The 20,027-nt window shown below is 36.0% G+C and overlaps 3 protein-coding genes and 1 pseudogene across 4 annotated transcripts; 2 read left to right on the forward strand and 2 right to left on the reverse strand.

The window, feature by feature from the left end:
* Nucleotides 1-1,116: 1,116 nt before the first annotated feature.
* Nucleotides 1,117-4,938, reverse strand: LOC122300992 (annotated as a pseudogene).
* LOC122301904 (zinc finger protein 3-like) lies at nucleotides 1,189-1,536 on the reverse strand. Its single transcript, XM_043113260.1, has one exon. The coding sequence runs from the start codon at nucleotides 1,534-1,536 to the stop codon at nucleotides 1,189-1,191; it is 348 nt and encodes a 115-aa protein (XP_042969194.1).
* Nucleotides 4,939-9,960: 5,022 nt separating the features above from the next.
* On the forward strand, nucleotides 9,961-14,851 carry LOC122300996 (mediator of RNA polymerase II transcription subunit 6). The gene is made up of 5 exons (XM_043112044.1): nucleotides 9,961-10,290; nucleotides 10,998-11,172; nucleotides 11,566-11,635; nucleotides 13,381-13,490; nucleotides 14,340-14,851. The coding sequence occupies exons 1-5, from the start codon at nucleotides 10,037-10,039 to the stop codon at nucleotides 14,499-14,501; spliced, it is 771 nt and encodes a 256-aa protein (XP_042967978.1). The 5' UTR covers nucleotides 9,961-10,036; the 3' UTR covers nucleotides 14,502-14,851.
* A 1,741-nt stretch (nucleotides 14,852-16,592) lies between these two features.
* Nucleotides 16,593-19,944, forward strand: LOC122300995 (inositol oxygenase 1-like). Of its 2 annotated transcripts, none has more exons than XM_043112043.1 (11): nucleotides 16,593-16,948; nucleotides 17,179-17,278; nucleotides 18,029-18,110; nucleotides 18,334-18,538; nucleotides 18,619-18,678; nucleotides 18,764-18,816; nucleotides 18,936-19,058; nucleotides 19,160-19,229; nucleotides 19,321-19,399; nucleotides 19,489-19,570; nucleotides 19,673-19,944. In XM_043112043.1, the coding sequence occupies exons 1-11, from the start codon at nucleotides 16,912-16,914 to the stop codon at nucleotides 19,697-19,699; spliced, it is 918 nt and encodes a 305-aa protein (XP_042967977.1). In that variant the 5' UTR covers nucleotides 16,593-16,911; the 3' UTR covers nucleotides 19,700-19,944. The 2 variants fall into 2 exon arrangements, with proteins under 2 accessions (XP_042967977.1, XP_042967976.1); XM_043112042.1 differs by having other exon boundaries at nucleotides 16,597-16,948; nucleotides 17,176-17,278.
* The last annotated feature ends 83 nt before the right edge of the window (nucleotides 19,945-20,027 follow it).

Consider the following 20,027-nt stretch of genomic DNA (forward strand, 5'->3'; position numbering starts at 1 on the left):
GGCTCGATAATTATTGGCTATAAAATATTTATTTGCTATCCTTGTGCTGTTGCATGCATGGACGTTTGTGCTGGTTCAGTATTGCATGCATGGTATGAATTTTGGAGATATTTGTTTTATATTATATCGAAGGGAATGCTGATGTGACATGCATGCAATTGGCTCGATAATTATTGGCTATAAAATATTTATTTGCTATCCTTGTGCTGTTGCATGCATAGACGTTTGTGCTGATATAGTATTGCATGTTGATAGACATGATTTTCTTCCATCTATCAATTTTTAATTAGATCATGTAATTATTTAACTTCAATAATTTCAACTCCTTACAATTTTTTTAATTTCTCCTCCAAGACAATTGATCTCGATCTCTCTCTCTCTCTGTCTCATACGTGAAGTGATAATATTTCATATGTGTCCACTAATCAATAGTTAACCCAAAACCACATGGTACGAATCTTGAAAATATTTGTTTTATATTATATCGAAGGGAATGCTGATCTGACATGCATGCAATTGGCTCGATAATTATTGGCTATAAAATATTTATTTGCTATCTTTGTGTTGTTGCATGCATGGACGTTTGTGCTGGTACAGTATTGCATGCGGTGGGGGCGCATGCATAAGATTTATGGAAGGCATGTTTTGCATTTTCATTGTGGCAGACATAATTTTTGAGATTTCCATTTTTTTTTTTTTGTTGTTTAATGTCATGAGGGCAAGAACTTGAACCCATTTGAGTCGATCGACATTAAAAAAAAAAAAAAAAAAAAGTACTAAGAAATCATTAATAAATCTTCCATTCACACAAGATATATCACTTTGTTATTGATGGGGTCAATTCTATGATGCCATACGTCTCTGTCACGTTACTAAAGCAAATTCATCGATCCCCGCACCACCGTCAGTTGAAATCAAGGCCCTGCACGTCTCTACACGCTACTGTTTAGGTCTCGTTAACTTTTACGATTAAAATAAAAATTTTAAAAATTAAAAAATTTTTATTGTCAAAAATTTTATAAAAATAAATGCATATTTTAATTTATTAATTTTCATTTTAAAAAATCTCATGTTTCAAAAAATTTAAAATTTCTTCTCAAATAAGTTTCTTTTCTCATTAAGCAAGGCAGCTTTGAATATACAACATTAATTTCCGTAAAAAAAGAAAAAAGACGAAGCGTGCAACTCTTAAAGCTTGAGAGATAAGTCAAGCTTCTTCATCTCCTCTTGATTAGTCCTGTAAAGAGCAGCACTATCTGCAGACCAAAATCCACTAAATTCATCATCACGGGCTGGAGAACCATTTATCATTCTTAGCAATCCAAATCTACCAACGCTGCCTCGCGAAAGCGATCCTACTGCTGTGTGAAAATTCCCAACTGTTGGTTGTTGGTCAACGAGGGGTCTTGACCAGTCCTGAGGTTCCCAGAACTCAACCGAAGATGATTTGTGAGAAGGCTTTTGGATCATAGAATGCGTCTGAACTCCGAGCGATCTATTATTGTAATTAGCACCATGAAGAGGAAGAGAAGCCATACTTGGGTAGTGCCGGTGTCGGTGCTGGTGGAGGGAGTGCCCAAAAGCTTCTGTGGAGGCCAATATGTGTGCTGCTATCTTTTGTCCTCTTTTTGCTAGGTCCTCTCTCTTTTGTGGGCATTTTGGTGGCCTCCTAGTGCTTGTGAACTATAGAATTTTCTTTTGCAATAAGTTTGTGGGCATTTTGGTGGCCTCCTAGTGCTTCCAAGCAATCAATGAGATTGAGCTCTGCATCAAACGTGAGAAATGAATACCGGGTATCGCAGATCCTGATCGATCGTCATGGCTTTTGCAGGTGAGAAATCTTCTGGGTAGTAAAAAGTTCAGACTTTTCGGTGGGGTGGAGTGGATCTTGAGGCTTTGGCAGAGAGCTGGGTTCGTGAGCTTCAGAGAGAGAGAGAGAGAGAGAGGTTCAGCAAGAAAAAAGTAACTATGCAATAAATAGAAAAAATCAAATATGTGAATTTACTGCTCATTCTTGTAGCAGCGGGATAGACGCTTATTATTATAGAGAGATATATTGATGTTTCATTAATTTTTAGAGATTACAAATTTACAACTTGTGCTTCAGCTTCTTTGCTCTCTAGATATATTTGGTAAATTATTTATCTGAAGAAAATAGAAAATAATAAAAAAGTTTTGAAAAAACATGCTGGGGCTCAATTGTTCTTGAATAAATATCATACCTTAATGGCTGAGAAAAAAAAATATATATCATACCTTAATGACAGTGAATCATTGTCACTTCTTTCAATCAGTTCATGTGGAACTGAACCAGTGAGTTTGTTTTGTTCTAAGTTTCTGCAAAGATAAAATGATTATAATTCAGCTTATATGAGACAAATTTTTTTAGTTTCAATCATTTGAAAAGAAAAAAGTCCAAGTTAACTTACAAGACCCTCAAGTTTATTAATTTAGACAGAAAATTGGGCACTGATCCTGTCAAGCTATTGTTTGATAGATCCCTGTAATAGAATCGTTACAATTTGATATTTATTGTTGAATAAAATTGTAAAGTAAGGATTTTTTATTTACTGGTCTTGCAAATTATTCATATAATTAGTTAGAAGAAAAATTATAGGAAAATGATAGTATGATTATCAAATATGTCTTCTTCTTTTCTTTTTTTTTAATGGTTAAGGAAAATTAGTATAAAAAAACTAATTTATACTAGTGTACACATTTGGTAGGCACATTTGGTAGTCACCCTAACATTGTCCAAAATTATATATATTCTCAAACCAGTGGGTAGAATACATGAATTTAGTAAACTGCTTATGTGATATAATTTGATTTGAAAGATAAATTTTATAATTTGAATCTTCCAAATCAAATTTTACTATTTAAGTGATGATGTGAATACTATACTTTACACACCGATTTGAGAATAGAATCATTTTACTTACAAAGATTTTAACATTGTGAGATTTGATATATCAACAGATATCCCTCCGGTCAATCCACTGGAGGACAAGTTCCTGAGCAATTTAAATTTTCCAAATTAGGGATAGCTGAAAACAAGTAATTGAAAATTGATTAATTAAGATTATTATATAAAGGAACAAATTAAATTACTGACAAGGATGTGATTCTGGGGGCATTATCAGCATCATAGCTACAATATAGACCTTCCCATGAGTACTGAAACGGGGCACATGGATCTCCTTGTCAATCTCTCTTTATTCCATATGTTGATTTGATCTTTCTGATGGCATCAACTAAACAATATTTTCATATGCATATATCCAATTAGTCAGTCAAATTTATGCACATCAATAGAATGAAGTACGTATGAAACTGATATAGAGAGCTTATTTATGTGTGGAAGAACGTACCATCCGCTTGATCTGTTCCTGATTGCCAGAAATCTTTCACAGAATAGATTTCAACTGCGTTGAGGATGGGTGGAAGTGTAGAATTTTCCTCTTTGAACAACGAGAATTTATACGTATTATTCCCAGTCATGGGGCGCCATGAAGTGTACAAAGTAGATGTAGACAGGTAATCGGGAACGTGAGGTCCATACCAGTACTTCCCATTAAGAGTAATGTTGAATGATCTGGACTGGTTGGGTTCTAGCTTTACGACTTCTGCAAAGTGCATGAAGATATAGAATTGGGTATGCCGACCGTTATCTTCCCAATAGAATTCCATCGGAGCGCTCTCATTTATTGGGGTGGCTGCAGTACTCATGACAACAGATGCTGGTTGATAATCATTCTGACTTTGGGATTCAATGGTAAGTCCTGTGCTCAAGTCTTTCCACTTATTGTAGTTATAGGGCAACCAAAGGCGATCATGCACATCGTATGCATACCTAAGTAATTAATAAGCACATATATTCAGTATAATACTCCAGGAGCAGAATGAATCTATCTATATGTTTTATTTATTGAAAGACAGGCAATTTTCCACAGCTCAAACTTACTTAACTGCAAGAATATTATTCGTGAAAGATGTATTTACTTCTGCAGTAATGAAAATGAAGCAGTTGATCGATCTCATATAGATTGACTTACCTGTATGATTGATTGCTAGTTGAACCAGCATCTGCGCGCAGAAGTAGTGCCAATGATCCAGATATGATCACGTACGTGTGGTTTTTTAATGGCCTGAACTCTATTGCTGATATAAATGGTGTCCCGAGGCCGGTGTTTACGAGACAGACATGTATATAGTTTCGAGATGGGACATGTATGAGCTCCTTGATAATACTATAGGATGCATTCTCCACCTTGACTGTATCCCACATGTTTGTCCCGAGATACAGATCGAATTCTGGTAAATTACCTTGTCCATCGTAATTCCCATGCACGAAGGTTCCTCGTATCAAATATTTAGTACCTCTTGTGATGTTTATGGTGTAACAGTTCCGGACTCCTTGCGGAAAGCTTCTGACATTCCATACCTGCTGTTGAAGGGTACCTTGGAATTCAGATGCTATGCTCTTACTTATACCAGTGTCTATGTAGTTAGCGTCTGAAATGTAATCTATGTTTGTCGTCCCTTCCTTATATGTTGAATTTGCTGGCAACCCACAAGCTATGCTTATGAAGTCTGAGACAGATAAAACAGAACAATATCTTAGATTTATGCATGGTTAGCCCAACCAAACTAATTAATACTACGATCAAGAAGATTTAGAACATGTCATATACATACCTGATTGATCCTGGGCATGAACCAGAAGTAGTATAAGAGACAAAACACCAAGAAATGCAAAGATGGAAGTTCGGAACCCCGCCATCACCAGAGAATTAGTTTCTTCTTGTTTATGTTTTGAGCCATCTAATTAGAGTTTATACTGCCATAGTGCCGATACAGGCCGAGGACTTGAGCAACGAAGTCAATGACTCAAAGTACGTCCTCATCACTATGTAGAAGAAGCAGGATTTTCTTGCCAATGACAGCCCATCGAATTGTTTAATTTCACATGTTCGCACCATGTTTAGTGTTTGCCAATCACACGAACAAGGTAAAGTTGGTACTACCCTGACCTCTGACTTCAGGATGTCATCTAATGACCCTTACACACCAATAGGAGTGTGTAAAAGTATGATTGCTTTCCTGGAAAACGATTTCTTACTCGAATTCTAGAGTCTTAGAGCAAGAATTCTCGAAATATATTTTAATTCGCATTATACTTATTCGAAATATAACGGTCGATATAAAATCTAAGGAATCTATACAATATATTTATATATATAGATAATTACAGTCTACAGAGGATTTGGTGTATATGGTCCATGCTGGTATCAGTAGTTTCATTACCGACAACTTTAAAAACAGTAGTCAAATGGTGAAGGTAATTCCCCTTCAGATTACGCGTCGTACGTACGGGCAAAGCGGAAACCGATCGATCGACGATATCGTATTTTATTTATAGAATATCTTGCATCGAACATTTGAAGGAGTCCACTTGGCAATGATTAGTCATAATTAATCCTAATTGGACTCCTTCACAATTTCGAGATATATAATTGGCAGATTTGGACTTTCCATGCTCCGCCAGCCTTTTGGACTTTGGCAATTACGCATCATGTATTGATCAATATAGAAACAAATGTAGCAGCGGATGGTTTGGCTCACAGAGGAGCTAATCGCCGGAATGGTGTATGATTTTCTTTTTCGGATATCCTCTTCTTAATGAAAGGAATAATTAGAGTGTATAAAGGGGATCTTCCTTATCTTTGGCCTGTTAGGTAACATTGATTTTAAGGTAATTTTTTCAGATTTATGGTTTGAATTGTATGGTGGCTTTTGAGTATTATATTAGTTTTTGATGCCGGGTTTAGATTTATTGAATAATTGTCTTTCTAGGTGTTTGGTTGTTACTATGGTATTTCTCCATCATAAATGAAGATTATCAATAAAATTGAAGTCCATCGTCTTCTTAAAAAAGAAAAAAATAAGGAAGTTAAGTTGTAACTCTTTCATTATAACAATACGACAATTTCAGTCGTCTCTCTGTCAAGAACCGCACGTTTTGGGGTAGGCATCTATGAAGAACACGCTTTAAAAATAATTGAGGTGGGTGGTACCAACTTCCAAAATATTGCTCCGTAAAGTCAACTTCAATATTAGAATTATTTGTGGTTTCAATATTGATCGCCAGGACCAAGTTAGACCAAATCAAAAAGAAATATTTGTGGTTTGAATTGCCATTTTTAATTTTTTTTAATACAATAATTGAAGGAATTATATATATCTTAAACATTTCAGAATAACTTAGACAATTAATAACGCGAGGCTGCATCATGATGTACATTTCGTATATAAGTTCTTCATGCATTCTATCATCAATGGTAATTGGATGATCCATTAGCTCAAGATAACGTTATAATTCGTAAATGATTAAATGATATAAAACATAGAGTCAAATACTCCTGTTTTGATATTATATAAAATTATTATTTATTTTAAAAATTTATAATGTAGAGAGAAAGAACTATGTTTTATTGTTTATATCATTTAACCGTACCTTTCCACTGCCAAAGAAAAAGTCCCCGTTGCTTTAAAACGGCAAGCCATCGTTATTGACTAGTTTTTTGCGGCCAATATACGCGCGGCTGAATCTTGATCGAACCTGTCGGCCGTAGTCAGAGACCAATCAGAACTCAACCACTCTTCATGGTTCCCAAAAATTCTCTCTTATTGCATTTATATACGTTTTTGCAATTTTTATGGCCGGGTCTTTTTCTTAAAATCAATTTTCCTTTTAAATGATCTGATTAATTCTTCCCAACACCAAGCGACATTAGTACTGCAAGTTGCGATCAATATCCAATATTATATAGTAATTGAAACAATATATTTTTTATGCTGAATTTCAGTAAATTCATTGAAACAAGCGATTAATTTGACCGTTAGACTTGGATTTAGATCTTCTAGAAAGACTCCAGTTTCCTCTCATTTTGGCCTCAATAATTCAAAGTCACTGCTACCAGAAGGCAAAAGAAATATATAATAATGAAAGAAGAGAATCATGATTAGAAGCGACGACTTGGGGGAGTGAATGTACGTAAAAGAAAAGGCCGAAGAAAGGAAAATGTATATAAAAATGAAAGAAGAGAATCATGCTTAGAAGCGACGACTTGGGGGAGTGAATGTAAAAGAAAAGGCCGAAGTAAGGAAAATAAAAGAAGACGACGACTTGGGGGAGTGGAGGAAAACTCGAATGCCTTGTACGTAGTACTGGAGCTTGATGTTGACTTTGGGGGTAGGCAAGAAAGATTCTTATAATTGTAGTGGTCGGTTTGGATAATGAGGTGAGATAGAATGATTTGTGAATGGTAATGAAATAATTTATGAATAGTAATAAAATTATTTGAATTGAGATATTTTGTATTGTTTGAAAAAATGAAAGAGAAAAATTTGAATTAAATTATTATAAAGTTAAAATATTATTAGAATATAATTTTTTAACATTATTTTTGTTTTAAAATTTGAAAAATTTGAATTATCTTTCATGTTTTGTTTGAAAATTTGTAAAAATTATAATGAATAGATTAAAAATTTGAAAATTTAAAATTGAAAAATGTTTGTTTTTTATGATATTATTTGGATATTGAGATAAAATAAAAAGATTTTGCTATTCAAATCAGGCCTTAATGTATTCTACATACATTTTCTACATAATGGGTATTATTACCAGAAATGGAGAGAATAGACTCCGGATGAATGAGAGGTGTCGACCAAGTTGGAACAGTAATTATGATCAGATTGGAAAAAGTTTAATGGTAAGATTTGAATTATAAGATTTATATTTTAAAATGTATATTTCAAATTAAATTATGTCATGTACATTCTTTACTAAATGTGCTCCATTCACCAGCTTAGGAAGAAAAATTTTCAATAAATATATGGCACTATTAAGAAATATGGAGCAAGTTCATTGTGATCTAGAAAAACATAACACCACCATCTCATGATAAACGCACAAAGAATTGATGTAAACCAAGTTTATCATCAGATGTTTAGAGCAAGTTAGTTGGTTTTTCTCGTATTACGTACCATATCTTTCGATTTAAATCAAACCAAACACAGGTAGAGAACTCTCTGTTAACCTAGAGTCATTAGGGGCCAAGAGTACTACCAATTCTGGTATGTTTCTTGTATATATGATTATTTTTGTAGATGGTCGTTAACTCGGGTCGAGATCACTACTCTTCAGAATATACAGATGGCTGATTAATGAAGGTGAAACATTGTCAATATGATCATTTGGGGTATATACCAACTTTAGATTCACAAACAAGTAGTAAAGAAAGATTTGACGCCGCGTACTCCGGTCCTGTTCTTGTGAGTGATTCTAATGAAACAGTCGGTTTTCTTGATTTCAACCAAGTTGCAAAGGCCATGCACCATTAGTTGGCATGGTGCAGATATTATCTTACTGTTTGAGTTTGAAAGGGGAAGTACTTTTCATCGGTTTCGTGAGCTTAATTGGCATTGATGTAGATATAATTGCCATATGTTTGAATTTAGTTTTGCTCAATAGGTATAGAGAAATGTTAGTTGCAGTCATGAGTTTGTAAGCGTTGTACAATCACTTTTTCAAAATAATTACATGACGCTTGCGCACTTCATAACTGTATGTAGTATTACTCAACTAAAAAGTGGTTACCCACCCACAATGCCATAATTCACTGTGTATCATCCTTGATATCAAAGATTGATACACTGCAAGTTATACTTTGGAAAATACAAATTACAAAAATATATATATATATATATATATATATTTATGTATATAGAAATTTTGATATTTGAAAAAAGCAGTCATTCGATGGTCGGCCCCTTCTCTCTAAACATGATAAACAAAAAAAAAAAAAAAAATGCTCTCTATTCTCTCTAAACTTTCTCTACAAACCTACTGGAGGGTGTGGGAGCTTCAACTCCCTTCCCCCTCCCTCCCCATCTGTGTAGTGTTTCGGTATGTGTTTTTCAGGCCAAATAAGGGGGCATCACAGATCTTGAATGTTTCAACAACCAAAGACCAACATTCGTTCCTTCATGGTGATGCCCAGTTGCCGATCTTCAAGACCATCGAATGCGGCGTCAAATGAAGCAGCAAGTAGCCCGCACGTGCGGGTTGAAGTTCTCTGAGACGTTCAGCGCGTGACTCTCACATGCCACCAAGAAGCCCTCTGCTAATGCCACGCGCAGAACTTTTAGGGTCTGTGAGTCCAAGACTTCCATGATTGACCGTCGGTTTTCATCCCAGAGTAGCACGTGTACTGCACGCAACACAGTAGCTTCTTAGAGCACTGGTTTCTGGTTTTTGCAATGTTTTTCCATTATAGTTTATTTTGTGTCCTATCTTTACTTTTTAAAAAATTAAAAATCTAAAAAATAATGCCTTCAGACCTTAGTTCGAATGAAGTGGTCCCTCGTGGGATCACTCCGCTTAGGCCGTGCTTATGGTGGGGTTTGTGCACCCTACTATGCTTAGTTAGGGTATGGATATTTATTATCCGGTTACTGTTAACTCTGTCGTGGATGGAGTTTACGATAGAGTTGTGTTATCTCTTAAATTTAAGTCTTTTGAGATCTTTCATCTACACTAAACTATGTCAGTCACAAAAGTGTGTTAAAAAGCTATTAACATTTGTAACTGATTTGTATTTAAGTCAACTTTGTATATCCTCTTCTCATGAATGGAAGTTGGTATGTTATTATTAAAAAAGAAAAAAAAAAAGAAATTTTGACATTTTTTAAAAAGATTAGCATGATCTGATGTCATATTATAAAATATTTTTTATTATAAAATAAATCTAATATATTATTTAAGTGAGTGTGTAAATTTATCATATTTGTGTAAACAAAAAAGTTATTATAACACCAGATAATGTCGCATTAACAACCTTTAAATGTTGCCGCTGCAGTAATACTACCATAGTTTAGTCAAAAAAATAAAATAAAAGACCTGTCATCGCACCCACTAGTCGTACGCGCACACACACGACCCGACTGACCGAGGCAGCCTCCAGCCAGCCTGATGGCGACTCCACCGGTGGCTTCTGTTACGCCGGCGAACCAGGGGTTGGAAGGCGGCCCACCAGCTCCGCCAGCGCCTCCGGGAACTGACATGACCGGAATATGCTTCAGGGACCAGCTGTGGCTCAACACCTACCCTCTCGACCGCAACCTCGTCTTCGATTACTTCGCCCTCTCACCCTTCTACGACTGGACCTGCAACAACGAGCAGCTTCGGATGCGTTCCATTCACCCACTTGATCTCTCCCACCTCTCGTAAGCTCCCCCAAAACCCTCTCTCCCTAACAAATACATTCACATAATCTCTTATCTATGATTTGTAATTCCAGTGCTTTCCATTGTTGAATATCTTGATTTATGCACTATAAATAAAAAACACCAAATGGTCTAAATTATTTCCATTTCATAATTTCTGACCTTTTTCGTATAATTTTTCTTTAAGTTGAATTCTCTTTATTTCTATTTGTATAATCTTTCTTCTTATGTGCCTGTATTTCTTTTCGTGAAGCTAACCCCAATCAAGTATCAGTAGTGTGAATTCAATGTCCAAATCAACATATATCCATAAACAGAGCTTGAAAATTAATATTACCTTAAGTTTTTCTTCATATTTCTCTGTATTTCTATTGTGAATATGTCATTTACATTTCTTTTGCAGTTTCTCAAATTTATTTTTCAAAATTTTCTTATAAATATTATCGATATTTAATTAATTTATAGAAGATCATGCAATTTGACCGGCAACCTATTGGTTGAACCAATGACTCGGTGACCCAATACCCTCTCTGGGTGACCCAAGACCTACACTACGTCAAGGTCAGGTACCGGTTTTATAATTATAGTTTCGGATTAATTTATGAATGCAAGGTTTAAGTAATCTTGCAATGTAAGTTGATAGCAGTTTGTACTTGTAGCGACCGACATCAAGGCGCTGTTAAAGATTGTGATTTGTTTGTTGACAGGAAAATGACTGGTATAGAATACATGCTATATGAAGTTATGGAGCCCCATCTATTTGTTATCCGCAAGCAAAAGAGGGATGGTCCTGAAAAGGTTACACCGATGCTCACTTATTATGTTTTGGATGGATCAATTTACCAAGCACCCCAGCTTTGCAATGTTTTTGCTGCTCGAGTTGTAAGTTCTTATGTCTTCCCTTTTGTCCCTATGATATTCTTGCAAAAGTATGCATACAAGCATGTCAGTATTTATTGGAATGAAAGTGTGCACAGTGTATTGGAAACTGAAAACTGAGATTCTTAAACCCCAATATTTCAGATTCATGCCTATGCTACATTATTGCCATATGGGTAGGTGGTCATTATTCTTTTTAGTGCAGAAGTTGGGATTGTAAATGTTCTTGCACTGCCCAACAGTGATATCAAGAAAAACTGCAATACAAAGGCTGCTTTCAAATATACATCATTGTTATTCATCATTTTTTAATATTTAAGATTTTTTTATAAGTTCATAATATTTAATCTTAAAGGACCATCTTTTTTTGCTCCTAATTACATAGTTTTGTTGCAGGGGCGGGCTCTCTATTACATATCCAAGGCTTTTACTACTGCTGCCTCAAAGTTGGAGAAGATTGGATATGGTAGCCGCTTGCTTCTGACTTTGCTTCTTTTTCTCATGCTTCCCGTGTCCTAACATTGTGTCTCTTCTCCTTTACTTATGCAAAAATGATTATCCACTATCAAAAGGTGACATAAAAGAAATTTATCGGAAAAAGGGTTATTCAGCATAATGGTTAGGCGTTTGACTAATGGAAGGATGTAGCTCTAGAGCTTTAGTCGATAGGTGAAGTAGTGAAACTTTGGAATCCTATCATTTGAGTTTTTTTTTTTTGATGTCGGGGAACCTCTCCAAGGCAGGGCCCTTTGGACCCACCCCTGCAGAATAAATCCCGGTCCCGTGCACCGCACCCTCAGAAGTTTCCCTACACGGAACTGGTTAAATCGTTGGCTTTTCACTAGGGGGTGTGGCCCCAAAGGATTGTTTGCACCCATGAGGTGTTGAACCTTGGACCTTGAAGGGAATGAGACCCCAAGACCAAGGCCTTCACCACTTAGGCCAACCTCTTGGGGTTTCATTTGAGTTTATAAGCGTGGTTTATTTGAGTTTAGCTGCTTTGAATTCTTAGGGGTTATGATTTTGAACATTCTACATAAGATGCAATTAATTTAACCTAAACTATTGTAATGCCCCAAGGAAGGCCAAAGCCACATCTGGGTCCATACTCCAAAAGGACCAAAACGTGGTACAATTGGAGCCCTTTGAATCGTTATAAAAGAGCAAGAACATTTTTCTCCTTAACAACATGAGATCCCATTCCACCTTTTTTTTTTTTATAGGTAGAGATCCCATTCCACCTATATTCACTCAATATGGGGTATCCCAAATTCCCAATCTCCTCCCTTAAAACTTGTAAGATAATTCATTTGCGTTCATGTTCTGAGATGTCTTATCATTGCTAAACATATGATGTTCTATTTTTTTTATCGACGTTACCCACAAGTTAACTGCTCGAAAGTTTAAATGCTTTGCAGAAAACATTGGATCTGTTAAATGATAATTAATTCTTCCATCATTACTCCAACTTTAAAAGAGAAAAATCTTGTTTGGAGTTGCTATATTTTGATAACATGGGTTTGGGCATTGTTTAGGAATCCTTAGATATTAGGGTAGTTAAGTCATAGCTCGACCCCAAGTAACTTTGTCCTGGAATATTTGGTATTGAGCATAGCCTAGTCCAGTCATACCTTGTCTAAGATATGGTCCATGCCTCAAAAGTTCGAAAATTGTTTTAGTCATACCTTGTCTAAGATATGGTCCGTGCCTCAAAAGTTCGAAAATTGTTTTATCGCATTGCTCTGAAAGTAAACATCCTTGGTTAGGTTCTTGGTTATCTTCTTTCTTATAGCATGTGTTGCTGGGGGGAGAGGGTGGATTTGTTATTGGTCATTCTCTCTCTCTCTCTCTCTCTCTCTCTCTGTTTTATGGTTGGCCAGCATGCATGGCATTGCCATATGTTCTTGGTCATTGCTCTGAAAGTAAACATCCTTGGTTAGGTTCTTGGTTGTCTTCTTTCTTGTAGCATGGGTTGCTGGGGGAGAGGGTGGATTTGTTATTAGTCATTCTATTGGGCACTCTCTCTCTCTCTCTCTCTCTCTCTCTCTCTCTCTCTCTCTCTCTCTCTCTCTCTCTCTCTCTCTGTGTTATGGATGGCCAGCATGCATGGCATTGCCATATGTTTTGATTGTGGCATTTTCTCCCCCAAGCCCCGGGGGGGCAGGGGTACCGTGTTTTAATCATGTTCATTTTGTTGTCATTCTGGTGCAGTTGATGCTGAAAATGACAGTCCAGCCTTGGAATCGAAGGTTGCTAAAGAGACCATTGATTTTAAGGAAGTTAAGCGAGTAGATCATATTCTTGCATCCTTGCAACGCAAGGTAACCTCTCTATATCTTTGGATGTTTTTTCACATTAAGGAGTCATTGAGTATGGCATTTCCAGATATATTACTCAAAAGAATCGACATAATATGCCTAGTCAATTGGAATTGAGAAAATTCTGAACCTATTTTTTTTAAAACATACAATTCATGGGGAGTACTTGATCGAACTACTACTGCGTATATGTCACCCTTACAAGGAAGATGAAAAATGACATCCATTGTTGATTCCTCTTTCCCTGTTTTGAGCCATTTCCATGTAAGAGAATTCTTTTACTATCTTTGGTACTTGTGACAGATGTTAAACATATGCTTTAAATCATTTGAATTGAATAGCAGTTTCATTTCTACTATGGTACCACTTAGAATGTACCAAACCCTGGTTGCCCCCCTCTTCTTCTTTTTTTTTTTTTCTAAAACAAGGAAACAAATAGCCGTTGCAATTATTTATATTCTGGTTAATATGCACATCTTTGGTTTTCTTCCAATTTGAGTTGACAGTAAATGTAACCCATTGAGGCATTTGAACACTCGTTATATTTTATTCCGGTATTTATCATTTGTCCTTGTATTCCCCCATGCCTAATCAAAGTCTCAATTCTGACAACCACGTTGGTCTATGGAAGCATAAAGTAGTTTTGCAGTAGTTTTGCAAGACCATGGTTTTGAATTTCTTATTTTCTGTTGGCGTGAATGTTTTACGTCTTGGCAAAAGATGAATGTTTTCTTTTCCCTTTGAAAATAAGTGGCTGAGTTGGCTCTCAGTTTGATTGTAAGACACAGATTTTTTGTGAGTCTAAACTCTGAACACTAGGAATTTTGTTTTCTTTCTCCTCTGTTTGAGCAGTTACCTCCGGCTCCCCCACCACCACCATTTCCAGAAGGCTATGTGCCCCCTCACACTGCTGATGCAGAGAAAGGACCCGAAGGCCCGCAATCAGGAGAACCGCAAGCTCCTTCAGTTGACCCCATCATCGATCAAGGTCCAGCTAAAAGAATGAAAATTTGAAGAACATCCAGTTCCCAGATTTATCAGCATCCAAGAGTATACTGGACGTGGATGCTACCTTCGAGAGATGAATTTTTCATGCAGCTAAGTCCTGACTTAAATGTCTTCCAAAATTCCTTTTGTTGGTTATTAAACCTTCACTGTTTCAAGTTCTGGTCTTGATCCGTAGTAAAGGTTAGCATGACATAACATGTATGCCGACAATGCACCTAACGTGTAAGTTCAAACTAACATATTAATTTTCCTCTGTAGCATATCTCCATTTTGAGGATTGAGTGTAAACATTTTGCATTTATGCTTTTGGTCAAACAGATGAAATGGGATATACAATTGCGCACTCTTAGTTCCAAGTGACTCTAAAGCAAAGATCTGGTCCGGGCAGCTGATTACTTTACTGATTTTGCATGTTCATACCCAACTTGAAAAACTCTATTTCAGTAATGGTTTTTGTTGTGTTTTTCCTTGTTTTTGAGCTAATTGGAAAATATATTTCCAGTCTTAATTTTTTGTCTTGATTTGAAGTTGAATATAAATATTTCGATCCTCTTGAAATACTCTTACTTTTATAGTAGACGTACTGCTATGATCTCTGACGTGAATCTTTTAAAAAAAAAAATACGAACAGAAGTGAGGTGAAGTTCTACATTAAGAAAGTGAATATATGTTTGAGGACGTTCAAAACAGAGAGACAACTATTGTATGTAGACTATGAGAGAGAGACTTGTCAAGTGAGCTCCTAAGTATCTAGTTCATGAGAAAGTGAAGCCTAAAACACAGTAAGATACTAAGATCGCTCCTAATCTCCTTACACAATATAGAATTCATGAGGGCTTGGGTGGGAATCGATTGGATTAAACCAAGAAGAAAAATGACAGTTTACCATGCAAGATAGACCAAGTAGTCAGTAGTCCTATCCTCACCAGCTTCCATATTTTATTGATAACTGAACTACTGCAAGCAATCTGTCCACCAATTAACCAATATGCTCTGAGACCCATACATCTGGCTCTCCTTAAAATCCTTGACTCAAAATTTCTTATTCAAAGTTCTTGAGGCAGTGTCTACCAACAGATACAATTGAGAGAAAAAAGAAAGAGAAGAAAAGATAGCAGTCCAGGTGGTAAAAAGGAATGGTGCCAGGCATGGAAGACAGGTGGATAGTTTGAGGGAGGGCTTCAAATTTATATTATCCAACTCTACTGTCCTTGGTCATGGAAACAACAAGATATTCTAAACTAAGAGTTGTCAAACTCTAAGCATCTATATGTGGCAAATTGTGGGTCGCGAGTTGCGCTGAAAATGACATTGCATCCACCATCTTATTCTGAGCCACACCGACACCCCTCCCTCTCTTTTTTTCTCTCTCTCTCATACAGATAACTCTTTTAATTCACATATAGAAAAAAGATTAAACATTTATTTTCTTGCAAGTCTAAATTTTTCCTTCTTTCTCCAATCATTTATTTATTTTTTAAATGCTGCTGATCTTGTAAGCTGCATGGGTAAGATGTTAATCGTCATCTTATTAATTTCGTATTAAGTGTAGATGCCGAATATTAGTATATTGTTTTGAAAATTAATTATTAATATTTTATCAAATACTTATTTATTATTTACGAATCAAATTTAAATTTACACCTAAGAGTACCTACTACCGACGTTTCCCATAGTCTAATTAAAGATCTGTAATATTTCCCACACGTGTCACCTTATTCTTTGCCACTGTACGACACATGGCTCTGCCACTCCCGTCGCGGACTGCCCGATGATCAGAGAGTGTTCGACAAATCGTGGCGTCACGGGAAACATCAGGGCCGGGAAATACAACTTCATATAAAACATGAACAACAAACAGACACATGTATTAGGTAAGTTACAAAAATTTTTGACTGGATGCCACGTCAGGTGGGCCCCACAGAACAGTCGCCCCAGAAAGAATACTCCAGTGGGTCGCATTAAATTTGGTAATTATCATTAAACACAAAGATTAGCCAAGTTAATGACACCGCCAACCCCTCTCTCTCTCTCTCTCTCTCTCTCTGATACTGTGCCCATTGCCAACTTGCATGGGAGTCCCTTCTGTGTCCAACTTTATCGTTCTTTCTATATATCTCTTATCCTTCTTCTTATTATATTTATGTCTCTTTTTTTTTTACTTTGTTGAAAAATAATATATAGTATGTGATAAAATAAGATAAAATAGAAGGCAAATGAAAACTGAGATTTTTCAGGTAAGGACTCGAGACCTGCGAATTCTCAGGGAAGGACTCTCCGGCCAATTATAAATACCAAAACCCACAATGCCAATTTCAACACGACTATCACCCTCTTTATCACATTCCTTAGGTTTCCTGCTTTTTTTCTTTTGTTTTCTCGAGCTTTTCTGGTATTATAATTTTCTGTCGAGATCATGACTATCCTCAATATTGAGCAGTACTCCGAGTTTGGTAATTAATCTTTTTTAACCCTTTTTTACTTTTTTTTTTTTATTGTCAATTTCCTCTTTTTAATATATCTACTTGTTCGTCATATATATATTTTTTTTAGAATATCGTTTAATAATTTAATCCATAAATCTTACATCTGATTTTTTTTTTTTTTAAATTTCTATACACCTCTATATATATTTTTTCTTTTTCTTTTTCGAATTTAATTAATTTTTGTTAAATTCCAGGAGTTGATGCAGAGGAGACGAAGGTCCCTATTGATGAGGAAGAGTTGGTGTTGGATAATGGGTTTGTTGTGCCACAGATCAACTCCTTCGGCCACACCTTTAGGTCCGCTCTTCCCTTTTATTTATTTATTTTTCTCAATTTCCCAACTTTGCTGAAGAGTCAAAACCTAATAAAATCAGATGATGGAATGGGAACGTTTCTAGCCTTTTGGGCTCCAATATTACTTGACAAAGAAGGCTGGAAATATCTTAAAGATAATCTAAACTCTGAAAATATATAAAAGATTATACAAATCTTTGATCTCCAAAACATCCTGTTTACGAGATAAACAAAATAAGCCTTTTTGTAAAAAATGTTAATAGGATTTATTCTTTTTTTTTTTTTTTTACCAAATCTTTGCCTTTTGTTTCTGTTTGCAATCCGAGATCTTTATAATTGGAATGGCTATATTGGGCCTAGGGGCCCCTCAAAATATCCCAGGTAATTTCTCTATTTTTGGGCCATTTTTTGGTGGTCATAACGACTAACGAGCTTGAATTTTCTAAAAGATGTTGATATTTCCTGGTGTTATGGAAGACTAGTAAATAGCCTTTATGGCCTTGGGCAACAACAATTGTGTTTTCCGGGCCTAGTTTCAAGTTTCAATTCTTTGTAAGTGTGATCCTAGTATTGGGCCAAAGGGCCCAATAAAATAGGCCGAACAATTGGCCCACGCTGCCTGCCGCGCCCAATATCCTTGTTACGTGATGTCAACCTTTTACCACTGGCAAAAGTTGTAAATTTGTCTTCGTCTAATTTTCCTTAATAAACTGTTGTGTCTGTAATAAACCCTGTATGCCAAATGCAAAATAGGGACTATGATGCTGAAAGTCAGAGACAAGAAGGCGTGGAAAACTTCTACCGAACCAATCACATTAACCAGACTTATGATTTTGTGAGTAGATTTCCTTGGCAGTTCCTTTATTATCCCGAGTAATACTAATCTTTATAGTAGATTTTGTCATTTTTAATCATATTGGATTGTAAGACACATTTCTATTAATTTCATATGTTGTGATAACAAAATCTAAGATTCTTGCTTTATTTATACGGTACTGAAAACTAGTATATTTATCTTTGTAGCAAGTTATCAAGCATATATGATGGATTAAACGCAGGTGAAGAAGATGAGAGAAGAGTATGGAAAATTGGACAGGGTGGAGATGAGCATATGGGAATGTTGTGAACTTCTCAATGAAGTTGTTGATGAGAGTGATCCGGACTTGGACGAGCCCCAAATCGAGCATTTGTTGCAAACGGCTGAAGCAATTAGAAAGGACTATCCCACTGAAGATTGGCTGCACCTGACTGGGCTTATCCATGGTATTTTTCTTTCTTAATACCATATGGCAATGAAGTTTTAGGGGCTGTTAAGCTGATTCGATTTCCATTATTCCCTTCAGATCTTGGAAAGGTGCTTCTTCTTCCTAGCTTTGGAGAACTTCCTCAATGGGCTGTTGTAGGTGAGTGTTGCATTTCTCTCAGTTATTAGTATTATTTGGTTTCTAAATAACACTGTCAATTGACTGAATCATGCACCAAATACAGGGGACACATACCCGGTTGGCTGTGCTTTTGATGAATCAATTGTCCATCACAAGGTAATGATTTCCACAAATCTTTACACCCTAGGAAAAACATCATAAACTAACTCAAATTTCTTATACATACCCGTGTTTTGGCCCATTGAATCGGATCTAACTTTAGAATCTGATTACAGCATTTCAAGGAAAATCCAGACTACAACAATCCTGCTTACAACTCTGAATATGGAGTTTACTCGGAGGGCTGTGGACTCAACAATGTATTGATGTCATGGGGACACGATGACTACATGTATTTGGTACGTCTTTTGAATCCCACAATGTATATGGAACTGACGTATTAATCAGTACTTACAACGACGTACGAAATCTTCAATTTTGTCATGTCATAAATTTTCAGGTAGCGAAGGAAAATAAAACCACTCTTCCTTCTGCAGCTCTTTTCATCATCAGATACCATTCATTCTACGGTAAAACAAGCGTACAAGAATGCTGCAAGTTATATCCAATAATGTCCGATTTCTAACAAACTTGTTGAAATGGAAATATTTGTTACTGCAGCATTGCATAGATCACGAGCATATAAGCACTTAATGAACGAGGAGGATGTTGAGAATCTGAAATGGCTTCAAATATTTAAGTAAGATGATATGATAATTATCTTTAGCAGGAGTTTATGGATGCTACATTTCATTTCTGATCTGTATACTAAATGTCAACTTCTTTCAGCAAATATGACCTTTACAGCAAGAGCAAGGTTCGAGTTGACGTTGAGAAGGTTAAGCCATACTATCTATCTCTCATTGAAAAGGTGAACGCCGCCATTGAGCATCGTCAAGCTAATTATTCTTCTTCCCTTTTACCTCCTGCATCATTTCTTGATTTTTTCTTAACACAAATTATGTTGTTACAGTACTTCCCTGCGAAGCTAAAATGGTGAAACTCAGTGGTTTTGAAGTTTGATGAGTTGAGATATGCATCACAGCAAACACAGTACTCGCCTCTAGTTGTGGTAGTTTTGAGTATTTTCCTTTCTTTGATGGTAGTAGGGATCATTGTATGTAATAAGCTCTAGTCGTACTTTGTTTGCAGTCTTAATTCTACCGCTTTTAAATAAGCATTTTCAAGTGTTTTCAAAACAGTGAATTTGAAATATGAAGTTATCATGAGAAAATATTCCCTCGATCTGGACATCGAAAACAGACAGCAGCAGTAAAGTTACAGAAAACAACACAATCTCAGTTCCTTTGATTCTGGCCTCTAATTTT

This window comes from Carya illinoinensis, chromosome 2 (genome assembly GCF_018687715.1).
Source record: "Carya illinoinensis cultivar Pawnee chromosome 2, C.illinoinensisPawnee_v1, whole genome shotgun sequence".
Lineage (NCBI taxonomy): Eukaryota > Viridiplantae > Streptophyta > Magnoliopsida > Fagales > Juglandaceae > Carya > Carya illinoinensis.

Excerpts from the sequence above, each read along its gene's own strand:
- LOC122301904 (XM_043113260.1), bottom strand. The coding sequence starts at position 1,536 with ATGGCTTCTCTTCCTCTTCATGGTGCTAATTACAATAATAGATCGCTC.
- LOC122300996 (XM_043112044.1), top strand. The coding sequence starts at position 10,037 with ATGGCGACTCCACCGGTGGCTTCTGTTACGCCGGCGAACCAGGGGTTG. Across the intron at positions 10,291-10,997 it reads CTTGATCTCTCCCACCTCTC|GAAAATGACTGGTATAGAAT; the intron begins GTAAGCTCCCCC and ends GTTTGTTGACAG. Across the intron at positions 11,173-11,565 it reads ATGTTTTTGCTGCTCGAGTT|GGGCGGGCTCTCTATTACAT; the intron begins GTAAGTTCTTAT and ends GTTTTGTTGCAG.
- LOC122300995 (XM_043112042.1), top strand. The coding sequence starts at position 16,912 with ATGACTATCCTCAATATTGAGCAGTACTCCGAGTTTG. Across the intron at positions 16,949-17,175 it reads TGAGCAGTACTCCGAGTTTG|GAGTTGATGCAGAGGAGACG; the intron begins GTAATTAATCTT and ends GTTAAATTCCAG. Across the intron at positions 18,817-18,935 it reads AATCAATTGTCCATCACAAG|CATTTCAAGGAAAATCCAGA; the intron begins GTAATGATTTCC and ends ATCTGATTACAG.